Source organism: Rana temporaria, chromosome 3, assembly GCF_905171775.1.
Source record: "Rana temporaria chromosome 3, aRanTem1.1, whole genome shotgun sequence".
NCBI classification, from domain to species: domain Eukaryota; kingdom Metazoa; phylum Chordata; class Amphibia; order Anura; family Ranidae; genus Rana; species Rana temporaria.
The window spans coordinates 367,433,570-367,452,049 of record NC_053491.1 but is presented as its reverse complement, the minus strand read 5'-3'; the positions used below and the strand labels follow the sequence as shown (position 1 = coordinate 367,452,049).

The window sequence follows — 18,480 nt, the reverse complement described above, 5'->3', positions numbered from 1 at the left end:
CGCGGCCAAAAAGCTTTCAGCTCCATCTACGTGGTCTGCGGCGATGGAAGGGTTAACAAGCCACGGATGCACAGCACAGCCGCTGCATTTAATTATAAGATGGCTCAAAAATATTTATTGCTTTGTGTTGGCTGGAAGCTGCACTCAAAACAAGAATTCCCTGTTCACTGCCTTCTGGAGCTGAAAAGGTCCTAACCCGAGGGTCGCGACCTCCAATCCTCCTTTCTTTGAAAAGTTTTTGTGATCTGCCAGGTAGTAGTTATTATTGTTAGGACTCCACAGCTAATTATTGTTAGGACTCCACAGCTAGTTAGAAGCTAACAAAGAGCATTGTAGTTTAGAGAAAGGAATTCTAGTGATATGATTGGGTGTCTGATCGAAAGGACTTCTCAACCAAGGATGGACAATGAAAGCCGGATTTAGCTGGGGGTTGGAATTAATAGAGGTCTGGGACTCGGCGTCCAGAGAAACTTAGGGATCATCTGTACGTTTGTTTTTTATTATTAGCAATGACGACTTGGCTTCTGGGATGTGCTGTGGCCTGGCTTTCGATAAGCACACAAACTTTGGTTACTGCTGGCGATGCAAATAGTTTGCGTATTGAAGGGATACTAAACACACACCGTTTAATTTAGATTGTCCCTTCTATTTCTGTTTGTGGATGATGGCACTGGAATTATTTTAATATAAAAAAAAAATCTAAGTACCTTTTTCCTAATAGATATACAGCTGTCACATGATCTTTCCCAGCCTGTCTGCAGGGAAACATAAGCAGGAGGAGCTTCTAGTCCTCTGTTGCTGGTCACATGTTCAAAAAAACAAAACAAACAGCCTTTGGAAAATAGAGCAAAAATAAATAATATCAAACTGTTTTAAACTGTTCTACGAATATATATCTGATATAAAATATTTATTATTTTGTGGAAATAACATGGTGTGGGTGGATTTATGCTAGTCACAGTCTCTTTCATGCCCCTCCAGCATGTGTCTTAGAATAAGAGTGGGGTGAGGCCTCCATTAATCTAAACCAGGGGTCTCAAACTGGCGGCCCTCCAGCTGTTGCAGGACTACAAGTCCCTTGAGGCATTGCAGGGCTAACAGTTACAAGCATGACTCCCACAGGCAGCTGGAGAGCCACCAGTTTGAGACCCCTGATCTACACTGTCTAGCCCCCCTTGTGTTTAGCTGGTTAGTGGACATGGAGGAGGGAGGGAGTGAATTGGTTGCCATTTACCACTGTGTATATGCCTACAAAAGTGACTCCATAGTCACTTGGGCTGCTCAGATGTGAGAGGGAGGAAATGCTCCGCATAGAAACTCACTGAAAACTGAGCATGTGCAGAGTTGCATCTAGAGCTGCAAAATCCCTAGCTGAATTGGGGACAGGAACAGAAGGTGGAGATGAAGCATGGCAGGATCAAGAGGTTTACAGAAAATGAATCTCATAGTGACGGAGTATGAACAGCGTGTACTGTAATACATCATTTATTGATAGTTTATGATGTGGGTTTAGTGACGCTTTAAAAAAAAAAAGTGATAAATCGGTAATTATTAATCCATTCAATCAACATTCAGCCTTGAGGATTCAATACAAGTTACTTTTCCATCGGCAAAGATTCTGATGAATGGAGTTTGACCAGGAACAACTGCGACAGTGAGGAGATGGCGCATGTAGAAAGAAACATTTGGGGTTGTGAGATTTGGTGGAAATGAATGCATGACAACAAACAGGGGCGGACTGACCATTGGGACTCTCGGGCACTGCCCGAGGGCCCCATGCCACTAGGGGGCCCCATCAGGGTTGCCAGGCTCAATAAAACCAGGGACAGTATGTAAAAATCTGTGGTTTTTTTTACATCTGTCCCTGATATGTCCAAAACCGACATGCTTTTGATGTGAAAATCCTGAGATTTTAGTTGCCCTGCCTATGCAATGCCTCCTGGCGTGGTGGCCATCTGTAAGCCCAGGGGCCCCATAATCTTCTATTGCCCGGGGGCCCCATGAGTTGTCAGTCCACCCCTGACAACAAATCATCAGTACAGTAAAACCAATCAAGTCATCTATGAATCATCCAGCAACAGGCACACAACAAACCTGCTATACACTCTGGGAGGGAGGGTGTCTGAGCTTACAATCTAAGTTCCCCATCTTACATGCATGCATATACTGTACATACCAAACCAATTTAGAAAGGAGCCAATTACGGCTGGTTCACACCAAGAATCACACAGAAACGCGCTCACGTTCCTGTGCGATTCGAGTCCAGTGCATGTTTTCAGCCCAAATCTCACTGCATCGCACCAAACGCACTACTCGGAAAAAACGCACTGCAACTGGATTGCATACTTTGGTACCATGAGATCCGGTGAAGGCAAATACTCTGCATTATAGTCCAGGAAATTTAACAAAACACACACAAGCAGCGATTGCTACCAACGCAGTCCGGTCCATGTGCAGGGCCCCTCCGAGGAGGCAATGGAAATACTGAACGGAGCTGCATCTACACTGAAACACACTGAAGTCATTTAAACTGTTTTTCAAGCCTTCAGTAGTTCTGAAAATGCTGCCTGCCTGGCTGACATATTGATCAATGCTTTCCGCTGCACTGAACCCGTACAGGAGACCTGACCTCACTCTGACTTCTAGATGTTTGTCCTCGTTCTGTGATTTACAAAGATCTAAAGAAAGGATTCTGGAAGGATGTCAGCGAATGAACACCGGCACATTGCTCTCAGTACTGGCTCCTGGGATGGGCCTTGTTGGCTCCATCGGCCAATAAATCCTATCCCTTTGATTCTACATTTCCTGAAGCTGCACATGGTGCTGATCTCCGCTAGTCATAGATTGACAACCAAAGGACAGGCACACAAGGTAGACATTTCTTAAAAAATAATCTAAAAGCCACTTTCTGTGATATACCAGACTGATCACCACTTACTATCCAGCATTCTGTAAACACTAACCTGCGAACTGCCATATTTCACATCAGCTGCCTGTTGGCTTTTTACAATGTGACTATAATTAAATTATGCTTTAGAATTAAAATTCACTGACTGTGTCACTCTCCCAAATCTAATAAATAGTAAGACAGACCACCACCTCTTGTTTTTTCATTGTGTGTAAATGTGATGGAGAGAGGAGAGTGTAAGCTCCTGTGATGCAGATACTGAGGTAAATGGCCCAGTGTTCCCTTACTGCACTGCGGCATTTGTCAGAGTTTCCCTGGCAGACTGTGCTCCCCTATGCTCTGGCATTGGACTGTTCCTCAGCTCCCTCACTTCCGATGCAGGGCTATGGGCCCTGCCATTGTCTTGATGATGTCAGAGGGCATCCAACCCATGAAGAACAGAGGATAAAATGCAGTGGGGACCAGCCTGGCATCATAGGCCTGCGGGAGCAGAGGATCGGGCAGTGCTTTCCCCATGCCCCTAGACATAAACGAGCACTTAAAGTGGATGTAAACCCACTCTCATCCTTTCTAAACTACTGCCATAGTGCTGATCTATAAGGATATAGATGCCTCCTGCATGTATCCTTACCTGTCTAATGTCTTCCCTCTGTCTGTTATAAGAGTTCTTATAACAGACAGAGGGGAGACATTTGACAGGTAAGGATACATGCAGGAGGCATCTATATCCTTATAGATCAGCACTATGGCAGTTGAAAAACTGCAGATTCTGTGGGTGGATCTGTTGTCTGGAGCTCGGTGGGTGGAGTCGTAATGTCAGTAGACTCCCCGCCCACCTCTACACTCCCCTTGTCAACATGCATTTTTTCCCATGTATTCCTTACACATAATTCTGCCATGATCACTAACATCCAGTCAAAATCCAGAAAAGTGACCACATGACTTCAGAAAAGGAGTGGGGGTGGGAATTAAAAAAGAATGCCCGTCTCCAGGCTAGTGCATGAGATATGTAAATAACCTGTCACTCACAGCAAGGGGGCGGGACGGACTAAGGTTCTTCTCTGTAAGTCTGTTTTATTTCACTGAACAATAAAAGAGGATTGCTCAGAGCTGGATTAACTGTGTGTGGCAAGACTGGGCACAGATGATAGGAAATCGTATACTCTACATCGGGGATATGCAATTAGCGGACCTCCAGCTGTTGCAGAACTACAAATCCCATGAGGCATAGCAAGGCTCTGACAGCCACTAGCATGACACCCAGAGGCAGAGGCATGATGGGATTTGTAGTTTTGCAACATCTGGAGGTCCGCTAATTGCATATCCCTGCTCTACATTGTGACATCACTTTAAACCTTGCAGTGTGGGGGTATCCCCACTGAAACTCAATTGTCTTTACTGTTCCCGGAGTTCAGCTTTAATTCTAGTAAATGATTGAGAGGAAACAAAAAAAGCGTAAGCTCTTCTGGTGCAGAGTGTAACTGCTGTAATGTTCTCTGTAGGGATCTGCAATGTATGCCAAGAATTTCTAAATGAATAAAAAGCAAATAGTAATTTATATACTTGTAAGCGTCAGTTGCTGCATTTTATGATGCAAGATATTTTCTCTGTATGTTTTGTTTTTTCCTTCCGTTTCTTATTCTTTTGAAAAAAACAATAAAAATGTATATTTGCAAAAAAAAAAAAAAGTAAATAAAAACATGCGAGGCGGCGGCACAGCGAGGAAACATTCTGCAGCTTATAGTTCGTTCTTGTATAGATTCTCCCTGATGTACTGAAAGTATCTCGTAGAATAACCATTTAGGAAACACAAGAAGAATAAGTGGTGACATTTTTTTCCCCCTCGGTGTTTTGCCTCGACATTCTTGAAGAACAGGCGGAGAGGGCCGGGAATGTGGCTTTTGCAAGCGAGGTCTGTCACTTATTAAAGGGCTGACAAACCTATGCGATGCAGGAATGCAGTAATAGAAGGCCATTGTACTCACACAATAGGCTGCACTACCTCCAGGCATCTGAGGCAAAGCATTTTACTTTTAAGTCTATTGTCAGAGGACTGTGTGACAAAGCTTTTCCCCTGCAGCTAGACAAAATATTCGCGGTGGTGCGCTCGTAAAGGAACAGGAGACTTACAGACTTAAAGCCGCAGTTATCGGGTTTCTGAAGCTTTTCTTCTCTCTCCCTCTCCGTCACCCACAGATCTTCCAAGAAATCTCAACAACAATGGCAGGGTAGATCTCCGAAAAACTGTCAGGAGACACTCGGTGTGAGGAGAGGGAATTATTGGAGAGGTCGCTCGGAACAATTCTGCCGCAAAGTGCAGAAGGAAAAAAGTCTGGAGGCAATCTGCTAATTAAAATGTTAAACAGAAGGCAGATGACAGAGTTGTACAGAAATAACCGTGTCTGTAGGAGCCATGCGCTGCTCAGGACGGCCCAAGGAAAACCTATACTATGTATGAGCATTAAAGGAGTTGTAAAGGAAAACGTTTTTTTTTGCCTAAAATTAATGTCTGCAAGGTAGACAGACAGAATAGTGGAATGATTCTGTTAAAAAACGAGTAAATACCTATTAAATTCCTTCATCTATCACCTCCGGAGTTCTAGTTTCTGTTCTCTCACTCACTTCCTGGTTTGCATCGCTCGTTCATGTAAGAACTACATTTCCCAGTATACATTGCGGCACGCCCAGTAATTCACACCTCCTTGAAGTCTCTAACACGTAGAGAGCGTCCTGCCGCACAGATGTAGTTCCCAGGAGGGGGTGAGCATGTTACTGACCACCGCAGTAAAGCCTCCCATCACGGTGGTCAGTAAAATCAGACAAGCAAGAAGTGAACAGAACAGAGAAGAAATAGAGCAACTTCTGAGCAAAAACGAACAATAAGGAAGTGAAGAGAGGAATGTCTGCAGGTAAAAGGATGCTTATTATGAAAAAAAGGTTTTCCTTTACAACCCATTTAACCTTACTGGCCCACAAAGTGATCAAGCAGTCAGCGCCGTCATCTGGCAGCGCAAAGGTCTTGCATTCAGTTTCCACAAGGATACTGTCTGCATGGAGTTTGTATGTTTGTGGTGAATTTAGGTGGCCTGTATCTGGGTGAGCCAGTTTCCTACCAAAATCCAGAAAAATACAGGGAGACTGTACAGCTTTTACCCAAATCTTGCCTTATATGTATTCCATCACCTAGATTGTAAGCTCCAAAGAGCAGGGCCCTTGGATTCCTCCTATATTGAATTGTATTGTAACTGTCTGCCCCAACATTGTAAAGCACTGCGCAAACTGTTGGCGCCATATAAATCCTGTATAATAATAATAACTGGGGGGGGGGGGCATAAGATTATAATCTCCTTTGGTGCAGAGAATGATGTGACTGGCGCAGTGTTCTCTGAACAGCACTACAGAATATGTGAGAGCTATATAAATGTATGATAATAATAGTGGGTGACTGTAGTGGGACATTCGAGTGTAAGCTTCTCTGGTGCAAAGACTGATATGACTGGCTTAGTGTTCTCTGAACAACACTACAGAACATGTCAGAGCTATATAAAATGTATAATAATAGTGGGTGACTGTGGTGGGAAATTAGAATGTGAGCTCCTCTGGTGAATGACACTACAGAATATGTCAGAGATATATACATGTATGATATTAGTGTGTGACTGTGGTGGGACATTAGAGTGTAAGCTTCTCTGGTGCAAAGACTGATATGACTGGCTTAGTGTTCTCTGAACAACACTACAGAACATGTCAGAGCTATATAAATGTATGATAATAATAGTGGGTGACTGTGGCCCATGGGACATTAGAATGTGAGCTCCTCTGGTGAATGACGTCATTGGTTCAGTGATCTCTGAACAGCACTACAGAATATGTCAGAGATATATACATTTATGATAATAGTGTGTGACTGTGGTGGGCCATTAGAGTGTAAGCTCCTTTGATGCAGAGACTAAGGTGACTGGCTCAGTGTTCTCTGAACAGCACTACAGAATATGTGAGAGCTATATAAACGTATGATAATAATAGTGGGTGACTGTGGTGGGACATTAGAGTGTGAGCACCTCTGGTGAATGATTCTGTGATCTTTGTACAGCACTGCAGAATATGTCAGAGTTATATAAAATGTATAATAATAATGTGTGACATTAGAATGTGAGCTCCTCTGGTGAATGACGTGATTGGTTCAGTGATCTCTGAACAGCACTACAGAATATGTCAGAGCTATATACATTTATGATAATAGTGTGTGACTGTGGTGGGCCATTAGAGTGTAAGCTCCTTTCATGCAGAGACTGAGGTGACTGGCTCAGTGTTCTCTGTACAGCACTGCAGAGCTATAAAAAAGCATGGTGTGAGTGTGGTGGGAACATTGGAGTGTAAGCTCCTATGGTGCAGAGACTGATGTGACTAGTTTCCCAACAGTCACTGCATAGAGCATACTTCTAGGAAATTTTCCCTGTAAATAAATATTTTCTACACAAAGAAAATGAGAACAGATATATTTAATCATGTGCCCACATACAGGAATTGCTTGGAGGACGGGGCACACATACCCAGGTGGTGATACCAATAAATATAGATTATACAGAAAGACCCTTTTGGACAGGCTGGCACACCCCGGTGGGTACTTGCTAAACTTTCAGGCCTTATGAACGCTGGGTGTCAAAAATTACGCTTTTAAGGGCGTGACTTTTTTTATGCCTCACCATGTTTGCCTGTCTGTCCATGTGCACACACAGGCATATACAGGCCTGGGTCACACCTATGCAGATTGCATATTGCAGGTGCATTCTGCGTTTTTCAATACACATTTTTGATCCATTGAAGTCTATGGAACCAAAAAACAGAAAAAAAATCCCTGGTCCTTTCCATAAAATGCACAGACGTGAACGTGACCCATAGGAAACCATGTTAAATGGACTGTGGTGAGTTTCTGGAAAATGGAAAAACGCACAAAAAAAAAAAAAAGCATAGGTGTGAACCAGGTGTGTGCATGAGGCCTTCCTATTATTTATAGTACATAATAGAATATTACTGAGAAAAAGCAGCACACATCCTCTGTACAGAGGACTTTGCCCAGTGCTAAATACACAAATAGGTTTGTGGGGGCTTTTCTGTTTTGCACCAAGTTGTAGGAGCGGTGAGGATCTTTATGGCATTAAGCAGACATCTAGGGATCGGTGTTCTCTCCACACACAGATGTTCAAGAACAGATTTGTCAGTTACAAAAAAAAGGTCAAACTTGTAAATACCATTTGCGAATTGCAGCAGACGCACAATATGGAAAAAGCTGCCACAAAGCATCAGTAGCAGGCATATTGTAAAATTAAAGTGGTTGTAAGCCCTCACATATACCCAGTGAAGTGATGGCCTCAGACGACACACAGAAATGGGGAAAATTCTCCTGCATAAAGTATACCTGTTTATCTGCAGCCCCCTCCTCTCCTCCAATTCTGTTCAAAGTGCAGAATTTATATAGCATTTCTGATCTTTCATAGAGCAAGGGGTGGAGAAGTTACACCCTGAAGATCTTAGTGAGAAGAGCTGATTGGAGGGAAGGGACACACCCCCTTCACACAGGAACATAGCTGAGACTGTCAATCACAGGTTGTGTGCTGGAGATCCCTACCCTGTCACTTTTTTTTTACTTGTCAGAAGTGACTCATGCCGATAGCAGAGGAATACCACAGCAGAGAGAAATGACACTATATGCTCTTGAGACAAGTAAAAATAATAGAACGATATGCTTTGTTCATATTTCAGGTCTGAGGTTTACAAACACCTTCAATTAAATTACAACCTTTGTGTTTTTTGTCTGCTACAGAAAACACACATCTGAGAGCCGGTTCACACAGGGTTGAAAGCCGCCTGACGATTCGCGATCAGCTCTATTTAATAGAACAATTCTAATAGGAGCGACACAAGTCGCTCTGACTTAGAAAAAGGTTCTTGTACGACTTTGGGGGCGACTCGGGGCGACTTGCATTGACTTCAAAACAGAAATCGTTTTGCAAGTTGCCTCTCAAGTCGTCATGAGATCGCCTTGCCGAGTCGCCCCCAAAGTCGTGCCGCCCCTGTGTGTGAACCGGGTCTAACCCTTTTGTTCTGGTGACATAAAACAAGGTTAGGACCACACTGTGTACTTTTTGAGCAATGTGGCCGATATTTTGGATAGAAGTGACATTTAATGTTTATTTGCAGCCATACATGGATCTCATTAGTAAAGACATGTTATTTTGTAGCACGAGGACAATTATTTACACCCGCCAGGCGTTTGTTTAGCCCCTCTAAACACCAGAACTCCTTCCAGGAGAACAGCGGCTAACAAACCATATATTGCAAACACATTTAGGTGCGACAAATGTTTGAAGCATTAATGGATTCCACTGACCAGAATATTTATTGTGATCATTGGAATGCATTAACACGCAAACGCACCTAAAACGCATCCAGCATTTACATGCGTTTTTTTCTGCTTTTCAGCTTCTCTCCGAAACAAACCCTCAACTGCCTGTAAAAGTTTTTTAAGCCCTGTGTGCATAAGGCCTTAGACCAAGGCTGATGACAACAGTTGTCCCAAGGCTTTATTTTATTTTTAGCACAGAGACAGGTCCGCAGTGCGCATGCACGGGTCATGTGATGGACTCGAGGCAAACATTTTCTAATAAGCCTCATCCAGCGACTGCAGTGTAGAATAGCATCAGCAATGGGTGAGGGGGTATTGTGTGGATTGTCTAAAAGACGGGTCCTCCATCAGGTAAAAACGTAACGGAGGCGATCTGCAGAGACAAGCGCGATGAAGGATGGCAACAAGCCACATTTATCAGAGAACTGTCTCCATGGTTGAACAATAGAGGCTCAATTTGGAAAGCACTTACACTCCTCGCTAGACGCAATTCTGTTACTTCTTTATATAATAATCTTGGCAAAAACAGAGCAGCGAGCAGCTAAGCCGCCGACTATTACCCTGTGTACTCAATATAAGAGAGGAGGGGGGGAGGGGATAGGGGGGATAGGAGGGGTAGAGAGAAAGAGGGGAGGGGTGGGGAAAAAGAAGAGAGAGTCAAAGAACCAGATATATAAAAGAAGAGAATAAGAAAGTGCGAGAGAAAGAAATTAAAAAAAGGAAGGGGGGGGGGGGGAGAAGGAAATGGATAAGACCTGGAGTCCTGCATATAAGAGATTGGGGGGGTCCAGGATATTTGCACAGATTTTAGGGGGGAGGGGGTGGATCCTGAATAGTTACACGGAGAGAGGGCAATGGGGGTCCTAGAAAGTTGCACAGATAGAGGGGTGCAAGGGATAGTGCCACAGATTTAGGTTTGGGTGGTGGGGCATGAGATTCTTGGAAAGTTGCAGGGATTTAAGGGGATGTGTGATAAAGTCCTGGATAGCTGCACAGATTTGGAATGGGGGGGGGGCATCCTGGATAGCTGCACAGATTTGGAATGGGGGGGGGATCCTGGATAGCTGCACAGATTTGGGGGGGGGGATCCTGGATAGCTGCACAGATTTGGAATGGGGGGGATCCTGAATAGCTGCACAGATTTGGAATGGGGGGGATCCTGGATAGCTGCACAGATCTGGAATGGGGGGGGGGGATCCTGGATAGCTGCACAGATCTGGAATGGGGGGGGGATCCTAGATAGCTGAACAAATCTGGAATGGGGGGGGGGGGATTCTGGGTAGCTGCACAGTCTTGGAATTTGGGGGGGAATCCTGAAAAGTTGCACAGTTCTGGAATCCTGGAAAGCTGCACAGATTGAGGGGTGCAAGGGATAGTGCCACAGATTTTGTTTGGGTGGTGGGGCATGAGATTCTTGGAAAGTTGCACAGATTTGGAATGGGGGGGGGTCCTGGATAGCAGCACAGTCTTGGAATTGGGGGGGGGGGGAATCCTGGAAAGTTGCAGTTTTGGAATCCTGGAAAGTTGCACAGTTGGAATAGAACTTGGTCGAGTTCAATGAAGGAATTGCACTGAATTGATCCCCCTTTAAGCTCTCCTCCATAAAAAAGGACAGCATGTACACAGACGTGCATTTTCTGTGCGCCATAAATCAGACAACTGTTGGGCTGTGCTCAGGCACGGCGCGGGTTAAGTCCGCTGTGTGGCATGATGTATTAATATGGCGTATGCGTTCCCTTCACCCAAGTTTCTGCTCCTCACATATGCTTCCTCGCATCAGCGCCGATGGCAATACCCAGTGGTAAATGGCTGTCCGCCGGAGCCAAGTATTGTTAAAGTGACATCCTGGCGCTCTGTCACTCGGCTGCCTCTTTCTCCCTCTCCTCTCTACATGCCAACCTCTCCTAAGACTGATCCCGTCATCTGGAACAATGCGACCCGGAGAAATGTGCCAACATTCTGCCACTTCCCCACACAGCGGGCACGCCGAGGGACAGCTTCGCCCTCCACAGTGTGGGCCAGTCAATGCCAGGGAATAAAACAAATAAAAATAAAAAAAACATAGAGGAACTGTGACAGCTTTAAACACGATCGGAGCCTCTCTACACCGTGATAACGATATCTCAAAATATATTGTAGCCAAACACGCGATCAGACAGCAATTCCAAACAAATTTATGGATTCACACTTGCTCAAATCGTAATCGGATTGGCGCATTCACTCAAATCTCCCCAAATGTGTCACAATAAACGTTATATCTTTCAATATATTCCACAACAAAATAGGCATGAAACGGGCACAATTTGAAACAACTTCAACCCGAGTCCCACCGATTGAGGGGCCACGTGAGACGGGGATCCCCTAACGCATTGCTTTCCATACAAATAAATCAATACTGTGAAAGGTTCAGAATGTAGCATGAACATAAAAATCACACCAAATCCATTTCCTTTCTTCCTAAATTTTACTGAAGTATTAAATGTTCAAACCAAAAATATAAACTCATCATACTCCTCACAGGTTCTGCCAAAAACTAGACATCATTGGCACAAATTGCGTGTTTTTTTTTTAAATGTACATTTATAGACATACAAGCCCAACGATTCTTCCATCCTTGCAATCTTCATTTCGCACAAAATGTATCTTTTCAAACTGTGTACCACAGAGAAATAGAAGGATATATGGATGAATTGCTCCGGTACCGGCCACACATCGGAGTTTCATGTGCTGCTCAAGATCGAGAACACTGAAGCAATGGGAAGTCAGATATTTACCAGCGTGGTGGAAAATTTATACCAGATGCCAATTGCAAACTAATTATTATAAAAAAATAAAACTGTTGGAAGTAGCATTCAGGAGTATGAAGCAAGTACATCTAATAGGGCTTAAAACAAAAAGACGTAAAAACTTCCTTGAAAATATTAAATCTTCGAACATGAGATTGCCACAGGCATTGATGCTTCCCGATTATACAAATGCAGATACCCGCCTCCTAACAGCCACAGGCGCCTGCATATTAAAAGCGCTTGGTTATTTTAAGACAAGTAGACAAACAAAACATTAATTCATGCAACAGCAAAAGAAAAAAAAATACACAGATCAATAGGTTCTCATCTTCTGATTTTTCAGACAATCGTCTTGAACGTGCACATTTTAGTTGTAGGTCTAGGGGCTCAATCAGTGTCAGGTGATCATTAAATCATAAAAAAAGAATTAAATAAAAATCACAAAAACCACAAATAAAACAAGACAAAAAAAAAAACTTCAGATGACAGCTGCAGAAAAGGGTCACCCATCGGCTTTCCCCATTCGGCAGTTGACAGCTGTCACCTTTAAATCAGCCCCATGTGGGTTCAAACTGCACAAGCGTGCTGAAAGAGGTACGCGCCCGCGCTCGGCTTAAATAACTTAATGAATTTCATACGCTCCCCCAGACCTTACCAACTGACACAGTAAACCAGCAGCGTCACTAACTCGAAAAAAAAAAAAAAAAAAAAAAAAGAGCAGCGGCGTTCCCAACCAAAAAAAAAAACACAACAGAAAACAGAGTTTGTTTCAGAGTGCGTCCAGTTTTGTCGCCTTGCCAAGTGTACGCCGAGTGCAGCGCAGCCAGGAAAGGCTCAGTCACAGACTCACATTTCCCATGACACCACAAGCGACGCACGGAGACGAGACAAAAACAAGAGACAAAAACAGCGGCTTACGGTCGGTTGGGCAGAACAACGACATAGATAGAGAAGGGACGGCCACCTTTGCTCCTGTGACAATCCGGTAACGGAGCGGTGCTGGACTCGTGAAGGACGCCACACGCCGGCCCAAACCCCTCGTCGTCTGACATTACTGCAAGTTTGCCTGGAGTTGACAATGTGCTCCAGTGAGCGCAGGAGAGGACCCTGTGGCTGGAGGGGAGGGGGGAGGGGAGACTGAGGAGGAGGAAGGGGGGGGGGCAGGGGGGAGGCCTCCGCTACCTCTCCTGGCCCTATCATGTCCCCCTGCAGCTGTACTGACAACACTCTACACATTATGCCCTTAATTGTTGCAGCCCTTTTTAACCCTCTTATGACAGCTGTCTCTCCAACAGGTGCCGCCGGGCTGGGAACAATGGCCCGACCCTCTCATCCGGCCACGGCGACAAGTGAAAGGGGGACACAAATGGTCTGTCCTCTCTGGGAGTCATTACGGGGCAAAAACGGGGCTATTAATACAGTGGTTGGCATTGGAGAGGAGGCTGCCTTACAGAGTCGCCAGACCCATGGGGGATGGGGAAAGGATTGAACAGGGCATTTTGTTTACTAAAAAAAAAATGGACATTGTCCAAATCTGCTCTACAACACTGAACTCTAACTTCACAGCATTACCCCAAGGGCTAAATCCAAGCAAGAAAGACATACATAAAAAGCAGGTTTACCTGGTGGCATATTTGTAAAGTATTGCAAATATTCTTCCATGACCCCCATCATGCTATGGAAGGTGGACATCACCTTTAAGGGATGACATCTCTGACTGCAGCACTGCCACCTGCCTGCTCTTTGAATTACTACTGATTATCACCACTCTGAGCTCCTAAAATCCTCCAAACTCCCCCTCCCCCCTATCAATGTACAGAGTAGACACTCCCACTGCAGGCCGAATTTCAACTTTCAGCTAGCATTATTATTAGAATTATATAGAATGCATGTAGTGCCAGCAGTTTGTTCAGCGATTTACAAGATAAAACAAGATGGTTTACAGTGAATTCACTTCAAAATAAATGAAACCTTTATGCAGCAGCGGGGTCAGAGGATCGGTTCCTTCAGGGTATGCCTTTGTTTGTGTTTCTTCCAAGGGCTCCAGTTTCCTCTGAAAATCCAAAAACTTAACCTACAGACTGACTGACCAAATTAGGCTGATGTGAATGGCTCATTGTTCTCTGTACAGCACTGTGGAATATGTCAGAGCTATATAAAAGTAGAATAATAATGGTGTGTGACTGTGGGGGGACATTAGAGTGTAAGCTCCTCTGGTGCAGACTGATGTGAATAGCTCAGTGTTCTCTGTACAGCACTGCGGAATATGTCAGAGCTATATAAAAGTAGAATAATGGTGTATGACTGTGGGGGGGGGGGGGCATTAGATTGTAAGCTCCTCTGGTGCAGACTTATGTGAATAGCTCAGTGTTCTCTGTACAGCACTGCGGAATATGTCAGAGCTATATAAAAGTAGAATAATGGTGTATGACTGTGGGGGGGGGGGGCATTAGATTGTAAGCTCCTCTGGTGCAGACTGATGTGAATAGCTCAGTGTTCTCTGTACAGCACTGTGGAGTATGTCAGTGCTATATAAAAGTAGAATAATGGTGTATGACTGTGGGGGGGGGGGGGCATTAGATTGTAAGCTCCTCTGGTGCAGAGGCTGATGTGACTGTCTCAGTGTTCTCTGTACAGCACTGTGGAATATGTCAGTGCTATATACAGTAAATGATTAATAATAATAATAAAACAACATTGCCCTTCCAGGTCTGTCCCTCGTGGGGTCTGATGAATTATTCTGGGAAACGTATCAATGGAAGTCTTGCAGTGTATGTCCAGCTCCAGTGTTTGGTGTCTCGGTCTCCAGAATAGAACGTCCTATTGTTTCAGCACACAAGCACAAAGCCTCTTATTTCTGAAACCGTCCTGCCACATTCCAAAGAGCTGTGCAAACAAGCTACACACAGCAGGACAAATGGCACCTCTGAGGTCTGAGTTTAACCCCTGCTACACTTCGGTGACCCAACTGAAATGCGTGCAGTAAGTGGATGGGCGCACATAGTGGCGAGACACGGATACCAATGTCTACCTGTTTGCGTTTCTGCCATGTCACAGCAGCAAAAAAAAAAAAAACGGTATCAAAAGCCGGAAAATCACTCACATTGTACAATTCTGCTGCTGGATTATATTGTGTTTGTAAAAGGCCCATTCTACACAAAACTAGTCATGGGTTTCTAATGGTGAAATGCCTGTGCCCAGTTCCTGAATTGGCAGATCTGCTGTGCTAATTTTGAGGGCTTCTCACCATTGGTGCCCAGAGATCCCAGGTCTGTAGACCTGCTGTGACCATTATGAGGGGCTCCCATAATTCCTATACCAAGTTCCCAGGTCTGTAGACCTGCTGTGCCCATTATGAGGGGCTCCCATAATTCCTATACCAAGTTACCAGGTCTGTAGACCTGCTGTGCCCATTATGAGGGGCTCCCATAATTCCTATACCAAGTTCCCAGGTCTGTAGACCTGCTGTGTCCATTATGAGGGGCTACCATAATTCCTACACCGAGTTCCCAGGTCTATAGACCTGCTTTGCCCATTATGAGGGGCTCCCATAATTCCTACACTGAGTTCCCAGGTCTGTAGACCTGCTGTGCCCATTATAAGTGGCTCCAACCATTCAAAACGCAGAGTTCCCAGATCTGCGCACCTACTGCCATGTGCTGAGTGTGCACAGCTACTGTGATCACTGTAAGGGATTCCCACCATCCCTGTTCACAGTTTCCAGGTCTGTACACATGCAGTGCCTATTATGTGAAGTTCCTACCATCCATGTGCCAAGTTCCCAGGTCTACACCCCTGCACCTAGTTCCTGGATCCATTTTGAGGGGTTCCCACCATCCCAGTGCTTAGTTTGTGGCTTTGCATACCTGCTGTGTACATTATAAGGGGCTCCCAACATCCCTGTGCTGAATTCCTAGCTCTGTAAACCTTTTATGTGAGGAATTCCCACCATCCCTATTCAGAGTTTTGGGGTCTGCACACCAGTTGTGCCATTATAATGGCTTCCCACCAAGCAGATGAGGAGTTCCTGGGATTGCACACTTGTCGTATTCCTTATTAATTTTACATTATAAAAGGATGTAACTGAAAAGGTTGAACACCCCAAGGTAGGCAAAAACAAAGCCATAAACTGGCAGAATATATAGAAAGACGGCCATGTGACTTGGCCCAGAAGACTCCATCTAGATTTTAAACATGTATTCCCATTAAAGGAATGACATCACCATGCAAGAATTCCGATTTGTCTGCCAATTAAGTGATATTCATATCACTTGTGAAGCTATTGTTTGATGTTAGAAGTGATTACAGTAATATAATCGAACTTTGAAGAAGTGGATAAATGCACAAAGTATTGTATAGTAATTATTTTAGCACACAAATGTTGTTCCAATACACAGGAACACAAGATAAAGCACAATTAGGCCTCATGCACACTGAAGCTCAAACATGCTTTTAATGCTACAGGAGTTTTTTTTTAGAATCAAACACAGTAAAAAGCAATGTTTTTGCATTGCGGGCCATTACAATACATTACAAGTAGGTAGTGCAGCGCTAAAAGTCCAATATTAGAAAGTCCATAAAAGAATCTTCTCTAAAGTGACTGGTGATGAGTAAAATCATGCAGGTGCTGTAGCGTGGAATAAAGCAGAAACACCTCCACCTATGGTAGCAATGGCCGCTCACCTCACAGATATGACCCTCTGTTAGATTAGGTCATATACAGCAATCCCATAAGGGTATCTCCAATAGCAAGGAAAATCCAGCAATGATAAAGAGGTCTCCAAAAGGATGGTCAGCAGTGAAGCATCCAATCCAAATATAAAAGTAGGTGCAAGCCAAAGAAATAGCAAATGAGGTCAGTGATCCAAGCAATGAACAGGGCACCGGCTGTGCACCCCACCAGAAACACTATGTGCCTTTTTCTTTTATATTTGGATTGGATGCTTCACTGCTGACCATCCTTTTGGAGACCTCTTTATCATTGCTGGATTTTCCTTGCTATTGGAGATACCCTTATGGGATTGCTGTATATGACCTAATCTAACAGAGGGTCATATCTGTGAGGTGAGCGGCCATTGCTACCATAGGTGGAGGTGTTTCTGCTTTATTCCACGCTACAGCACCTGCATGATTTTACTCATCACCAGTCACTTTAGAGAAGATTCTTTTATGGACTTTCTAATATTGGACTTTTAGCGCTGCACTACCTACTTGTATTCACTTTCAGGAATTTTATTAATTGAATCCCAGTGTTCAGCTGCTTGTTTTATGTGTGTTTTATTGCGCTGATTATACTTTTTACATTACAATACATTAACATGCGCTAACGCGCATTTATGCATGCTAATGCATGATTTTCTTTTTTTCACTGTTGAGCGTTTTTTTTTATGCTTAAAAACGCCTTTCCTGAACGCACAAGCGATTTTTTTTTGTTCTGCCTGTAAACTCCCCTCCCCTGTGCATGGACACATTGGGGGGTACTAAAGGCAAATACAGCACTTGCAAAGTGCACTTGGAAGTGAAGTCGCTGTAGATTCGAGGGGGACATGCAAGAAAAATAAAAAACAGCATTTTAGCTTGTACATGATTGAATGATAAAATCAGCAGAGCTTCCCCTCATTTCAGTACAGCGACTGCACTTCCAAGTGCAATTTCACTTTGCACTTGTAGTAAAAAAGCCGCCAGTTAAACATCCATGACCAGAACTTGTGCTGCACTTAAGATTTCTCATTCATCGTCCAGCGTGCTGGCAGTTTTTTTTTTTTTGTATCTCTGCTGTATTCTCTTCTTGTTTACAGCGGAAACTGAGTCTTTAAAATATTCTATGAGGAACGGCGAGCATGGAGGATTCATGCAGGTACATGGCTCACATAAATCCTGACTACAGATAAATCATGCAGTAGATTTCACTAATGTAATTACTCCACTTAATGATATTGCATTAGGAGCGGGGTAAGCGAGTCCAATCTGTATGTATTGAGTCTTAGCGAGCAACAGACCTGACTACAGCCATCTGTACTCATCTTCACCAAATAAGGAAAAAATATCATTCTAAGTACCCTGTAATTTAGATATATAAAGTAATAATAATAACCATCATCATAACCATAACAAAATTCCACTTTTATTCATATAGAAAATGTGACCTCATCTCTATGTTCAAGTTGAATCTCCTGTGCTGCATAAAGCACCTATTAATAAAAACTGAGCAAACGGAAGTTTTTGTAGCCCGGCTGTACTGTATGAGAATATCGGACAAATTATCATGTTTTTTTTTCCATGCCACTCTCATATCGAAAACGAATACAGGCATACCCCACTTTTAGGTACACAATGGGGTTTATTTACTAAAGCTGGAAGCTCATTGGTTTCTATGCAGA

At 43.8% G+C, this 18,480-nt stretch overlaps 1 protein-coding gene across 4 annotated transcripts in view; it reads right to left on the bottom strand.

Moving 5' to 3' along the window:
• SOX5 (SRY-box transcription factor 5) overlaps nt 1-18,480 on the bottom strand; it is a 282,377-nt gene that overhangs the window by 144,970 nt on the left and 118,927 nt on the right. Inside the window, exon 1 of one of the 4 annotated variants that reach the window (XM_040345425.1) lies at nt 13,065-13,195. The exons of 2 other annotated variants lie outside the window; for them this stretch is intronic. In XM_040345425.1, the coding sequence (XP_040201359.1) occupies nt 13,065-13,152 (88 nt within the window). In that variant the 5' untranslated portion in view covers nt 13,153-13,195. Of the gene's footprint in view, nt 1-13,018; nt 13,196-18,480 lie in introns of those variants that run through there. One more of the 4 variants, XM_040345426.1, reaches the window with a different exon arrangement.